The sequence below is a fragment of the Dunckerocampus dactyliophorus genome, chromosome 1 (assembly GCF_027744805.1).
Source record: "Dunckerocampus dactyliophorus isolate RoL2022-P2 chromosome 1, RoL_Ddac_1.1, whole genome shotgun sequence".
In the NCBI taxonomy this organism is placed as follows: Eukaryota; Metazoa; Chordata; class Actinopteri; order Syngnathiformes; family Syngnathidae; genus Dunckerocampus; species Dunckerocampus dactyliophorus.
The window spans coordinates 38,163,803-38,177,856 of record NC_072819.1 but is presented as its reverse complement, the minus strand read 5'-3'; the positions used below and the strand labels follow the sequence as shown (position 1 = coordinate 38,177,856).

Below are 14,054 nucleotides of genomic sequence, written 5' to 3'. Positions count from 1 at the left end.
CTTCAGTCATGTTAGCGCATGCTTGCTAACTTGCTGCTCGCACTCCAATCACTAGTAGCCCCGCCTCCATGTACTGGGACAAAGAAGCTGAATGACTGACAAGAGGGCTCACTCTCTCCGTTCATTCCACTACAGCACCAACATACACACAGATAGATGCAGAGTGAACCCTCTTGTCATCCAGCCTCTGTGGTAAAGAGAGACAAGGAAAACAAAAGCGCACGCATGCATGCACGTCAATTTATCGAGGCCAGCAAAATTATCAAATTTGTTTTTATTTATCGTTGGATTAATCTATTTATCGATTAACAGGACATGCCTACTTAGAGCACATCTAAAATGTTAAATTTATTGCTTTCTGTTCTGTTGTACACTTTTTACTGTCAATGGCATGGCACATTTGGAAAGAAACTTTGAAACTAAACTAAGATATTTTTTACTTTAATTTTGACTGGTTGGATTGTTTCTTAGTTAATCAGAGATGCTGCCAAATCAACATTGTTAGTGAACATTGCCCACCTGTGACTGTTTGAAGACATCGCTAGCGATTGCATCCAGGTTTCCAAGGTCTTTGATGGAGGAGACGTACTCTGACACAGCCTTGATCACCACTTCACATGGTGGCAGCACCAACTGATGGGCTCGCACCTGAGAGGCAAGAAGAGACATACATTCAGTTGCGTCTCAGTCCTGGCCACTCAGTACAATACGGCTAAAGTGAAGTTGTCAAAAATAATGAAAAACAGCTCTTATATATAAATTTTATATATAAAGTGTATTATTTGTAACGCAATGGTATATTATAACCCACCAGGAAAAAAAGAACAATGGCACCATGACCACAAACATTTACAGACTGCACGTTGCATTCACGAACACTACAAACATCACAACAACATTTTTAATATTCGCGTATGTGTGGCCTTAATAAACAGAAATGCAAAAGAAAAACAATAAGTGGATAGTCCGATCACTCACTTTGTAACTCTTAATGCGGAATTTGCTGCATTTAAACATGCTGGGAAATTTGCTCAAAACATGTGAATTCAACTTACGTAAATGAAGTGGTGGTGTCTCTGAACGCAACTCCTCATTGCTCATAACAACAGTTAAAGTCTGATTCAAATATTCTGCTATTAAAGAAGCCAGTGTTAAGTAAAAAACATTCAGACGTGTGCCATCTCTTAACTTGATTTAAATTTCCTGTTAATTTGACGCTGTTAATACATACAAATATATATAATCCTTTGAATCTTTCAAGCAAATACAGTAAAAATGGGCATATTCCAAACAGTGTAACATGGTGATTAATCATGATTAATTTGAAAACTATGATTAATCTGATTAAAATTTTTAATCATTTGACAGCCCTAATATTATATAATAATATCATCGCCGAAAATACTTTCCTAGTTGAAGTTGTATTGTACAACTATTGTACTTTGGATTTACAGGAATACGGCACCTTGAGAGATGCTAGTGGGTGTTCTGGTCCCAGCAGGCTCCAGTGGAAGGCAGCCAGGTCTTCATCAGGCAGAATATGATTTCCTTCAAAAAGACACTCTTTCAAATGTTTGCTATGTCAATGAAAACAACTCTCAAGTAGGCGTGTGTGCTTCAGTGAGATCATGTCAAAGAGCACGATGGGTGCTTGTTTGATATTGCGTGTGGGCTAAAGTATGTTTGCATGGGCCTTACCCAGCAGAGCAGCGAAGCAGGGCAGGTGCTGAGTCTTAAGCCCAAGCTGCCTGGCAGCTTCAGACAGCAGGTACTGGTGTGTGGTCAGGTTTTTGCCATTCCAGCTCAGTTTGAGTGCATGTGAGGAGAAATAGGCAGGTACGTTGCAGAGTGCAAACTCAGAATCCTGAGCTATCAGGCCAGCAAATCCAAAGTCCCTGTAGAGAGACAGCACTTCCTGGTGATGATCTTCCAAAGTCTGTACAACCTGTAGACAGAGCAGACAAAATCATCAGAACAGCTTTGGTCGGAGTAGCCACTGTGAGTGAGGGATTTTATTCTTCAGGATCAGTAAGCAGTAGTCCAATGAGGTTAATTTGGTCTATCACTAATATCAGTCAGCTGTCTGCAACCAGCAGAGGTGCTGTTGAGTCTCAATTTTTTGCAGTCCAAAAAAGAACATGACAGCTATCAGCTATGGGAAGTTCAGCTACATCACACAAGGACTCCATTATGGCACAACTCCTCCAGGCAGCATTATATGACTTCATAGTTGTTGAGACCAGACTTCAGCAGGGTTTCCCCAAGGATTTTCTGAAGCTGTGGTGGTGGTCTGTATGGGAGGGCGGGCTGCCACCTCTGTGTCGTGCTGCTGCTGCGTCTGCAATTTTTTTTTTTTCATGACAATTTTTTATGACTTATTAACCTTTTTTTTCAACAACCAGCAGAACATGAACAAATAACAATGCAAATCTGTCAATTTTATGGCAAAGTTGCTGAGAGCACTTAAAGTGACTAAAATGTCAAGCCTCGTTTTGTTACCTGACCTAATTAGTCCAATAGTACTATGTGAGTAGTGCAAAAGTGCAACATTTTGTACCATTTGACACAAACCTAAATTTTACTTGATGCCTGTTTTAGAGTAATATGAATACATGGGAAATTAATTGTTCAATAATATTTTTTTAGTTCAAATAAACAAAATTTAAATATTAAGAATTTTAACCAAAATTAACAATTGAAATATTTTTGTGATAGAAATGTGTTCTGTATAAAACCGTATAAATTCAGGAGTCTAAGGTAATGGTAGATAGCACAGGTGTATCCAACTTGCAGGACTATTAAAGCTACTTTGACAAAAATAAAGTAGAGATGAGCTATTTGTGTTTTGTGTGACTGCCAACATTTAAATTGCACTTTATTTACAAAGCACATCTCCACTCAGTGTGCTCATTTGTCATTAAATACAGGTGTCATGTTTGAATAGAACACTTATAAAAATCCTAAAAGGTGAAGCAAATATTCTTTGCTGAGCTTACGAGCTACCTGTTGGAGACCTCTGTGATAGCGTCACTATCTTAACATTGGACACACTACATGTTCAACAACTTCACCAACAAGCCATAAGTATTATAATGATAATAAGAGAGCAAGATTGTTAAGTGACACTTTGAAAAAGGAAGTTGTGATGATGATCGATGATGACTGATGTATTCCATGAACATGATAGCTGCAAAAACAAAAAGAAAGTGGAATGAGATTGAAACGTGAGCGATCACACACGCTGGCATAGATAGGCTTAGCATGTGACGAGCTGTCGTCAATTCACTACAAAATTTAACGGGCTAATTGTCATTCTGTCGATAAGAAACAAGGTAAACGTCAACACATCATGTGTCGTGTACTTCTATCTGGCCACACATGCAATTGCCAACAGGGCAGATAGTTGGGGTGTAACAATACGTGTATCTGTATCGAACCGTGACCTCTGTATCGAACAATATGCAGTTTCATATTTATTTTATCAACTTCTGACGGCGCTCTGTGCTGAAATCTCAGTGTATCTGCGATCAACCACTCTGGCTTAGGATGCTTTGCCAAGCACAGAGCCACTGAGCTTCGCCTCTCACATTCATACCATGCTAAAAATGTTGAAAAATGTAATAAAATGTAAAATGCAATAAAATTCTAATTAAAAAAGACAAGATAATTTTTTGTAACGAAAAAATATCGAACCGTAACACAAACATATCTAACCAAATCGTGAATTTTGTGTATCGTTGCACCCCTAGCAGAGAGGCGATTCCAGTGCATGTTTAGCAAAATGAAGTGCAATTAAAGGGTACCTATCATACTAATTTTCGGCCTTTTGCATTGAGTTCTGCACTCCTATAGAGCAGCTACACACGATAACCCGCACAGAAAGCTTTCTAGATCTTCCAGACTCTGCACCTCTTCCTGCAGTGTTTCCTTGGGTTTCCTGTGGGCCAAACGGTCTGTGCAATTTACTCCACCCCCGGCCCTCCTCCAGGTACGCCTCCCGCCGAGCTCACTCCGCTGTGATTGGTCACACTCCCTCTGCTCGCTGTATGCACACTCTATAATGCTACACAGAGAACCGCTTTGGTCCGATTACTTACACAAAATAAACACAGTTAGAACACTGATAAATTGTTACTTACAAGGTGCTCTTCGGACTCTTAAACACGACCAAGTAACGTTGGAAAGGCATCGGACTTCAACAACAGTTTAGTTTAGTCTGGCTGTATTGGCCCATGTTCATAAAACAGTCCCCTTGTGAAGTGCAGTTAACAGATGAGCATATTTTTCTCTTGCTGGCCAGGAATCTGCAACTCCAACCCCTTCTGCTTGCCTCTTTAGGCACACCCGAACAAACATTTCCTGGGAGCCATACGTGCTAACACGATGAACAGAGCAGAGCAGAGCAAAGCAGAGCAGGGGGAGGGCAGGCCTACAGCGTTTAGCATATACTTTCTAAGAACCCAAAAACTTACCACTTCCACACGGAATAGGAGAACATTTTCCAATCTATCCTATCATGTTATCTTGTGTGAAGGCAATGTAATATGTCATGTCTCATCTATGTCTTGTGTCATTACTGACACCTAGTGGCCAGTATACATGACTTGTATCTCAATATTTTTTTGGCTAATAATGGGCCACAGTCAACACAACAGCGATCACTCATTTTTGAAAAACCGTGAGAGAGTGAGTGAGCGATATTTGAACCGTAATATAGCAAGGGAAGACTGTATTGCAATATACATTGCAGCCTCTTGCGATAACAAATACATACTGTATCACTAGGGCTGCAGCTTTGAGTATTTTAGTAATCAAGTATTGTACTGAAAATTCCTTTTAGATTAATAGAGTAATCGGACAAAACATATTTTTGCTTGTTTAAAAGAGAAATTTCCAATACAGTACACAATAGAAAATAAGACATTTCACATTTCATTTTATAATGAACGAGCAATTGGTTTAATTTTTTAGATAATGAACAGCTTGATTTCTTAAATTCACATTTTACATAGGAATAAACTGTATTTATCCCCCATGCTCTCTAGGTGCATAGACCAACGTGTTCAAAAAGCTATTTGTGAGCTCATCTGCTTGCTTGCACATAATGATGTGTTGTAGATACCGGTACCTATCAGAGACTGTTATGATTTACTGGAAAAGGAGATCAATAATAATAATTAATTGACATTACTAAATCTAAATTACTTATTGCATTATGTTGATGGCTGTGAATTTATGAAACTTAAAATTAGACTAGCTGACTCGAAATATGACGTATTTTGTATAACAGTTTTTGCAATATTCAAACTAAAATGAAAACACCTACTGTAGTGGAACACATTACAATATTTAATACACCAACCAAGATAGCGACACACACTTCCTTGTTCCATTACATGGTATTGTCTGCTAGAAATGACCAGCTGCCAGGTGTGTCACAAGACACCCAAGTCGAGAGACAAGACGATGCACGAGACTGGGTCCATGAGAACGAGATGAGATGAGATTTTAACATTAAATTTTAAGAAAAGTACAATGAAAAAATATGGCTGGACAAACAAACGTATTATTTAACTCATTTACAAAACAATGCAGTTGTGTTTTCAAACGATTATTGTCCCACAAATTGGCGCAAAACAATATTGTCTAATTTTTTTTAAATCAAATAAACCATAACATAACATAACATAAGAGTAATAATAAAATAATTTGTATTATTACTTCCGCCACACGCAGCGCAAAGCGCAAGTTCTCAAAATCCTCAAACTGTAATAATGCCTGTGCTTGTGGTTAAGACGTAGTCACTGATGGAATTTGCTTTATTAATGTAAGCTATTTTTATGACACTCTTTAGGGGTGTCACGAGACACTTCACGAGACGAGACGATACACTCGTTTGGATCTACGAGACGAGACAAGATTTTAGCATTGCTTTTGAGAAAAGTACAATGAAAAAAATATACAAAAATATATGACAATATATTGCAAGTTACTAAATGAATTTCTACATGACACTCTTCTGCACTGTATATGTATGTGTATGTGTATGCTACCGGCCCCGGCGCCAACTACCAAAACAAAGACTGTATGACTGACAAGAGAGCCCACTCCGTTCATGCCGTTGTTCTATGAAACAAACACGCCAAGGTGTTGAAAGCAATGCAGAGTGAACCCGCTTCCTGCCTACTTGGAAGACAGACACGAGGAAAACAGACACGCATGCATATATTGAAGCCGGCAAAATTATCTCGATCATTTTCATTTATTGTGCAATTAATTAATTACTGTGTTATTGTCCCAGGCCTAGTGCCCTTGGAACATTTTTTTTCCTGAATGAGATATCTTGTCACGTTTCAATCTCGCGAGAGCTTGTGACACATGATCTTGTGACACCTCTAACATTCTTATTTTGTTTGTACAATTAGACAGGATGTTGCACACAGCGCTCTTATTTTAAAGGCTGGAAGTGTGTTGTGTGTTGAGAATGTCTCTTGACTGTTAAGTGAGACGAGCTGAATGCCTCATGCAATCGTGGCTCTCATTTCACTCAGAACTTGCACGTCAGCAGGCATCCTAAAATGCTCGATTACATTAAAAAGCTGTAAAAAGCAAAACGGTATAAACACACTCATACAGCCTGAGCCACACACACACACAGCTGCACTAGCATGCTCTGTTAAACTAAGCTAAACCCGCTAGCTTCCAGTCACACACCATAAGAGAGGAGTTTAGCCATCTTTTTCACCTGTGTTTCAGGTCACCCGTGTTTAGTTCGAGTGGGGGCAGTTTAGTGTTTGTGAGGAGATTCCGCCACGAATGAGCAGTCTGCTGGAGAAATATTGCCCCACACAAACGTTGCTTCTCCTCATGATGACAACATTTCATTCACATTATGTCATTCTCCATGACATTTTGCATTTAACAGTAGATTTAGTTTTTATTGGCCAATTCCGCAATTCTGTGAGTGATTCCGTTAACGTGGAAATCATAGGTCTCTATAGATGTATTTGCAATATTTTGTACATATAAAATTATAGTTAATATCTTTAAAGTATGTTCTGTGGTAATATTTTTGGGTGTCTGAAACGGATTCACTGGATTTACAGTATTTCTGATGGAAAAAATGTATTCCGTTTCCGTCTGACCATTTGGCATGGATTAATGACGACACCCGAGGCTCCACTGTACTTTAGCCAGGCTAGCTAGCCACCTCTGTCTGGAAGCTACATTACATTGACGACGCATCGCAGCTTGTCACTCTCAATTTTGCCGGACATGGCTAAGTTGCGTCAACATGATTATCACAATCTCGATCATACGCCAAATTTATATTGTTTCTAATGGATGTCATTCATATTAGGCATTCCTAATGCAAACTGGATTATAAATTGTAGAAACCTTACGTTGGGTTGCGCTATGTCAATTAGTGGCATTGACCAACTGCCAAAGACAGCATTCTCTGCAGAGACAGATGCTAGTCAACTTGACAGTGTTTAGAGCAGGGATGCCCCAGACTTTTGAACCGCTTAAGAAGAGACTTAACGTGACATGGTGCAGCCAGGTAATCTATTTATATTGTTCAGCAGAGATGCAGAAGAAAACTAATGCACTATACCTGTATAAAAAGTCAACACCACTCAAACTAGGAGGCTTAGCTCTGTTACAAGGGTTTCCCATACATTAATTTAATTGTGGCAGGCCACCATAGGTTTTATTTTTTCAAGATTTGGCACTCACATTCATATTTGAATGGTGTGACTGAATGGCTTGTCTTTACAACTCTGTCCAGTACATGGCATCGGAAATCTGCCTTTTCAGAAGCAACCCAGCTTGCAAAAGGCTCTCTTCTATTTGCAAGCCATAGCCACAAACTACCTTGACAACATAGTGCAAACGGGCCGACGGTCATCAAACAGAATGACAGTCTTGCTGACGGTGCGAACCCAAAAATAAACAGCACAACACCTAACAGGTTAGTTAACACACAACAACAATGTACTACCATTCTATGTGGTTCACGACTAAGCGCTGATACAGCTGTGTAACTTTAAACTGTTACAAAGTGCCGAGAAAAACATGATTGAGTTTTGTAACCTCCCATGCTCAGGTCCACTGCTGCACAAAATGAAACCTGCTATATTTTAGATGTGTGGGTTCAGACGGCAAGGGGCATTCCACAATACAAGTTTTTTTATTTGCAACCTCAAGCAACTGCGACCTTCGGTTCCACACGGCAACACGAGGGCAACTTCGGCACTCCACATCCTGTAGCCCAGGGGTGTCAAACTCGTGCCATGGAGGGCCGAGACACTGCAGGTTTTCTTTCCAGCCAGTCACTAAAGCAGGTGATTTTAATGATCAACAACTTCAGTTTGAGGGAAGGAGCTCATCAATTAAATCACCTGCTGAAGAAACTGGTTGGAGAGAAAACCTGCAGCGTCTCGGCCCTCCAGGGCACGAGTTTGACACATGTGCTGTAGCCGGTAAAGTTATGTCATAAACATAAAAGCATATAAATAAATAAATAACACGGTTGCACCACGAAACCAAACCACTCTAAACCAATAACTTCATGTTCTGTTAAATAAGATTTAAAAACATGAGATAATGTCACAATTTCTTATAACACAAACCAAAAAGTTTTTACACTGAGTTTTGTGGCATGGCCGGTTATGCAAATTAGACGATGAGATGCACCCTCTCTCCCAAAACCACCACCACAATTAAACAGCTGACCTGTGGAAAACACTGTTTACTGGATGTAAACACAGGAAGTTGACCTTAATATTTTCAAATAGTTAATAAAATGTTTTATGCTGGCCCGCAAAACGATTGCTAATTGTAAATAAAGCTAAGGGGAGATAACATTCTGTATCAGTCATTTGAGTGCATTTATAAACGGGCTTCAATCAAACACTTCTGTGTTTCGTTTCCTGCTTCCTGTGAATCATGCGAAGACATTTTGTGCAAAGTAGAAGTCTTCAACAGTATTTGTAGCAGCATGACAATATTTTTATATATTCTAGCCAATAACAACTACAATTCTCTGTGTGAGCAAATTACAATTCAAATTGCAATGCAAAATTTAAAAAAATTGTCAACCCCCATTCTTAACTGCTTAACTAGATGTTGTGAATGATAAATCATTTGCAAAGCCCTTAAAAGGAAAAAAAAATACATATTACAAGTTTCACTGAACCTCACAGATAAAACAGCCGTATTTCAATTTCACGGCCTGAATTTAAGAAACACGAGCCAGGAATGTTTGTGAAATGCAACTACACAATGCTAGTAAAAGATTGTAAAGCATGACCCATAATTAATAATTCATTTCACTCCGACAATCATCTCCAAAACGCTCGAATGTAACGCTTCAATGCTCAAATAATTCCATCCCAAAAATGAGTGTCTTGCATTAGAGATCTATAAATAAGTCTCCTTAACCACTCAGCAATTCTTAAAAAATACAAGGTTCACAGAGTTCATGTTATGTAATTTATAGGCTACGCTGAGGCAAGCTCTAACCCCTCTTAATTTACTGTTAAATTAGGAAAACACAACAATGAATGTATTTTACTTTCGGGTGACACTGTACATTTACCCGGAATAGACAGGGTTTGTTACATCAGCTACTGTCCAAAATCAGTGTTGTGCTGACCACATGTTAAAAAAAAAATAATAAAAAAGACCAAAAACTAGACATTTGTCAGTGATTTCAAATGTTCCACAACTGACCATGATAATAAAACGTCACAGTGTTATGAAATTGCTCACCCGCACTCGGAAGCGGAACATGGCGAGGCGGACGCAGTGGCTGAGGCAGGCCGGGGGCAGGAACCATGCCCGGGGAGGCGGGGTGGCCTTGCTGCCGACGTGGTTGACTATCAGTTGAGCAGTCTGTCGCTGGCCCTGAACTCGCCGCGCCCACTCGGGCCAGCGCTCCTTCCCAAGTGTGCCGTTGAAAACCACTACCAGCTCCAGGCCACCCTGGAACAGGCAGGCCTGGGACAGCGCGGCCAGGTAGCCTAGCATGGCGTTCCACTGGCCACCGCAAACCCAATCTGTCTGGTAGCCGCCGTAGAGGCGTTGCAGGCCGGAGTCGGCGTCGATGAGGATCCTCGCAGGCGGAGGCGGGGGAGGCATGGGCCCGGGATGGTGTGGGTGGTGATGTGGGTGATGGTGGTGAGGGGGCTGGCGGGCCGCGGTACGCGCGAGCTTGAGCAGGTCCACAGGGACTGCAGCCCCGGGACAACGCTTCTCTAGATACTCTTGAAAGCCCTGCACTCCCATGACGGTGTTATTGAGCCTGTGTGTCTGGCCGGGAGCGGGCTCTGAATACGTTCTGTACGCCGTGTTTGTAACGTGATGTGGAGCGAGACAAGCTAGCTATCGGCGAGCTAACTGTCTCCCAAGTAGTGATTGACAAGTGTGCTAGTTAACCCTCCGAAGTAGCTGACACCCAGATAATCAACTGGCCAATCATAAACGGTCGTGCAATTGGGCCTACTATAGTTACTTTCCCCCAAAATATTCAAATATCTCTGATTTAGACGTGTGTGCGGAGTTTAGTGTCCATTGCTGTGGATTTTGATGAGGCCAACAAGGCCAGTGTGGCTACAACTAGTTGTCACTTTGCACTGCATCCATAATTTGACTAGCACATAATTATACTCCAAAATTTACAGTTGTTGGTGTAAAACTGTAATCCCACTGCGTGCAAAAATATGAACAATCCCTCCAGAAATGACTAGCTTGCTCACATGAAATAGATGCAATACTGCGCACTAGTTAGCAAACCGCAGACTGGATGGCCAGTTCGCGGACATGTTAACCCGAGCAGCTAGCAAAATTGTTTCAAATGACAGCGCTGGCGTTTGACGTATTTTAAGATGAAGTGCAGGTTAAATTTGAGCATGTGTTTAGCAGTGATCGGTTGGGTCGCCAGTGTTAAAACGCTAACTGCGATAGACGAACAAACGCTGCGGCTGTCTGGCGAGCTGTACTTCTATTTGCTAACTGTGTGGCTAGCTGCTGGCAGGGTCCCCGGCGTGATTTGACGCGTCAACTCCCGAAGACAAGTCCAGGGCGAATACGACGCGGAATGAGATGACTGTTTGACGGAATAAAAGAAAAGAAACTAAAAGAAAAGAAAAATAAAAGCCCGATTATGCCTCCCTCGCTCGTCTTCCACACTCACGGCTTCATGTTGCAAAGGGGGAACATTACTTCCAAGCGACATCAGCCATCTTGCGACTTCCTCGCGGCCCAGTGGAGTGGGAGAGAAGGCGGGGGGCGGAAAGCAGAAGGAGGAGGCGCGGCCGCAAGAGGAGCTGGGAAATGTAGTGTACATACGATATAGTGTCCATTTTGAAATGGAGGAGGAACCTCGGTGGTGAACTACAACTACCAATACGGTTGTAGCTGCAGTTTGGATGAGGCTAGTCTATTGAATAGGTTATCGCTGCAAAAGTGAATAAATGTACAAACGCCATTATTTGTCCATTCACAGTACAGCGTCACAAGTTTCTTTCTCCACATGTGGATATCAAATAATAAACAATGTTAAATGCATATTCCGGTAATGATGACGTTTGATTTGACACAAATATAAACTAGCCGTGCTTGTACATGAATGTTCAATAGATAAACAGGTACAGTGTTAGCAGATGGGAAATTACAAACTATCGTAACAGAACCTTAAAATTATCGTATTTTAAGGAAAATGATCGTACATACCCGACGCACCGTCTGCTACAGTAAAACATTACCACATATCGTGTACGGTATAGCTTATACATGCGGTTTCACCATTAAATAAATTAACAGCACTGTTAAAAAACAAAAAAACATGCTACTGGCAGAACAGCGCCCCCACCTGGCTGTAAGAGGCATGTGAGACAATACACAATATCAGAAAATCAGTCAGGATCTGGTGCGACCGCCATTTGTCTCACGCAGTGCAGCACGTCTCTTTAGAGTAGAGTGCATCAGGCCTGTGACCTCGGGATTTTTTGTCCACTCCTCTGTGCGAAGAAGCTGGGTATTGTAAACTGGGATGTTTTCAGCTTCAAAGAATTGTGTACAGATCCTTACAACATGGGGCCAACACGAGGTGATGGTCACAGATGAATGGCACAACAATTGGCCTCAGAATCTCGTCACGGCTTCTCTGTGGATTCAAAATGCCATCAATAAAATGTATGTATTCACTGTCCAATACATACGCCTGCCCGTACCATAACCCTACCGCTACCACTCCATCGACAACATTGACATCGCAACTCACCTACACAGCACCATACCCGCTGTCTGCCCTGTACTATGACAAGCAGGATTAACCCATGGAGAGGGCACCTCTCCAAAGTGTCAGATGCCATAGAAAGTGAGGATTTGCCCACTCAAGTTGGTTACAACAATTAACTGCAGTCTGGTGAAGACCACAATGAGGATAAGCGTGCAGATGAGCTTCCCGGAGACGGTTTCTGACAGTTTGTGCAGAAATTATTTGGTGATGCAGCATCCGTCCAGGTGGCTGGTCTCTGATGTTCTTGGAGATGAAGATACTGAATGTGGTGTTTCGGGACCGATATGGTTCCATATGGTCTGCGGTTGTGAGGCCGGGTGGATGTACTGCCAAATTCTCTGAAACGCATTTGGAGACGGCTTACGGTAGAAAAGTGACATCCCTGCAGTCAGCATGTTTACTGCACACTCTCTCAACACTTGCAACATCTGTGACATTGTGCTTTGTGATAAAACTGCATATTTTGGAGTGGCTTTTCATTGTGGCCAACCTAAGGTACACCTGTGCAATAATCATGCTGTCTAATCAGCATCTTGATATGTCACAGCTATGACGTGGATGAATTATCTCGGCAAAGGAGAAGTGTTCACTCACACAGATTTAGACAGATTTGTGAATACTATTTGAGAGAAATGGGCTTTTTCTGTACATAGTAGACATGTTAGATCAGCTCATGAAAAATGTGAACAAAAACAAAAGTAGTGCTTTTATATTTTTGTTGATTGTGTTTATATATTGTCATATGGTTTACAAAGCCAAGGATCTAGTCCTTGGTCAAAGACAAGCCTTGGGGGCAAAAAGCCAAAAAATTTCAATGGGAGCCAATCGTAGTTTTTGCTATTGTTTACTTATTTTGCACTATTAACTTTATTTTGCGCAAACAATTGTATGTAATAAAAGGGAAAAAGAGAATGTTTTTGTGTTTGGTTTTTGGATTGTTACCTTGTCTTATATTGTTTATTATACATTGTTAAACTGTTCACAACTAAATCGCTCTATTTTTAAAAGTAAACCCAAAACTCACCTTTTTGCTAAAGCATACACAGTGGTGTGAAAAAGCGTTTGCCCCCTTCCTGATTTATTTTTTTTTGCATGTTTGTCACACTTAAATGTTTCACATCATCAAACAATTTAAAATATTAGTCAATGGCAACACAACTGAACACAAAATGCAGTTTTTAAATTAAACATTTTATTATTAAGGGTAAAAAAATCCAAACCTACGTGGTCCTGTGTGAAAAAGTGATTGCCACCAAAACCTAATGACTGGTTGGTCCACCCTTAGCAGCAGCGTTTGCGATATCTTGCAATGAGTCTCTTACAGCGCTGTGGAGGAATTTTGGCCCACTCATCTTTGCAGAATTGTTGTCATTCAGCCACATTGGAGGGTTTTCAAGCATGAACCTCCTTTTTAAGGTCATGCCACAGCATCTCAATAGGATTCAGGTCAGGACTTTGACTAGGACAGCCAAGTCTTCATTTTGTTTTTCTTCAGCCATTCAGAGGTGGACTTGCTGGTGTGTTTTGGATCATTGTCCTGCTGCCGAGCCCAAGTTGGTTTCAGCTTGAGGTCACAAACAGAGGGCCAGACATTCTCCTTCAGGATTTTTTGGTGTACAGCAGAATTCATGGTTCCATTTATCACAGCAAGTCTTCCAGGTCCTGAAGAAGCAAAACAGCTCCAGACCATCACACTGCCACCACGACATTTTACTTTTGGTATGATGTTCTTTTTGTGAAATGCAGCGTT

At 41.0% G+C, this 14,054-nt stretch overlaps 1 protein-coding gene across 1 annotated transcript in view; it reads right to left on the bottom strand.

Moving 5' to 3' along the window:
* The window catches only part of fam120c (family with sequence similarity 120C), a 32,001-nt gene extending 20,479 nt beyond the window's left edge, over positions 1 to 11,522 (bottom strand). Inside the window, exons 1-4 of the mRNA XM_054792566.1 lie at positions 9,775 to 11,522; positions 1,699 to 1,945; positions 1,466 to 1,548; positions 520 to 648 (exon numbers count right to left, since the gene is read on the bottom strand). Of these exons, the coding sequence (XP_054648541.1) occupies positions 520 to 648; positions 1,466 to 1,548; positions 1,699 to 1,945; positions 9,775 to 10,290 (975 nt within the window). The 5' untranslated portion in view covers positions 10,291 to 11,522. The remainder of the gene's footprint in view (positions 1 to 519; positions 649 to 1,465; positions 1,549 to 1,698; positions 1,946 to 9,774) is intronic.
* Between the last annotated feature and the right edge of the window lie 2,532 nt (positions 11,523 to 14,054).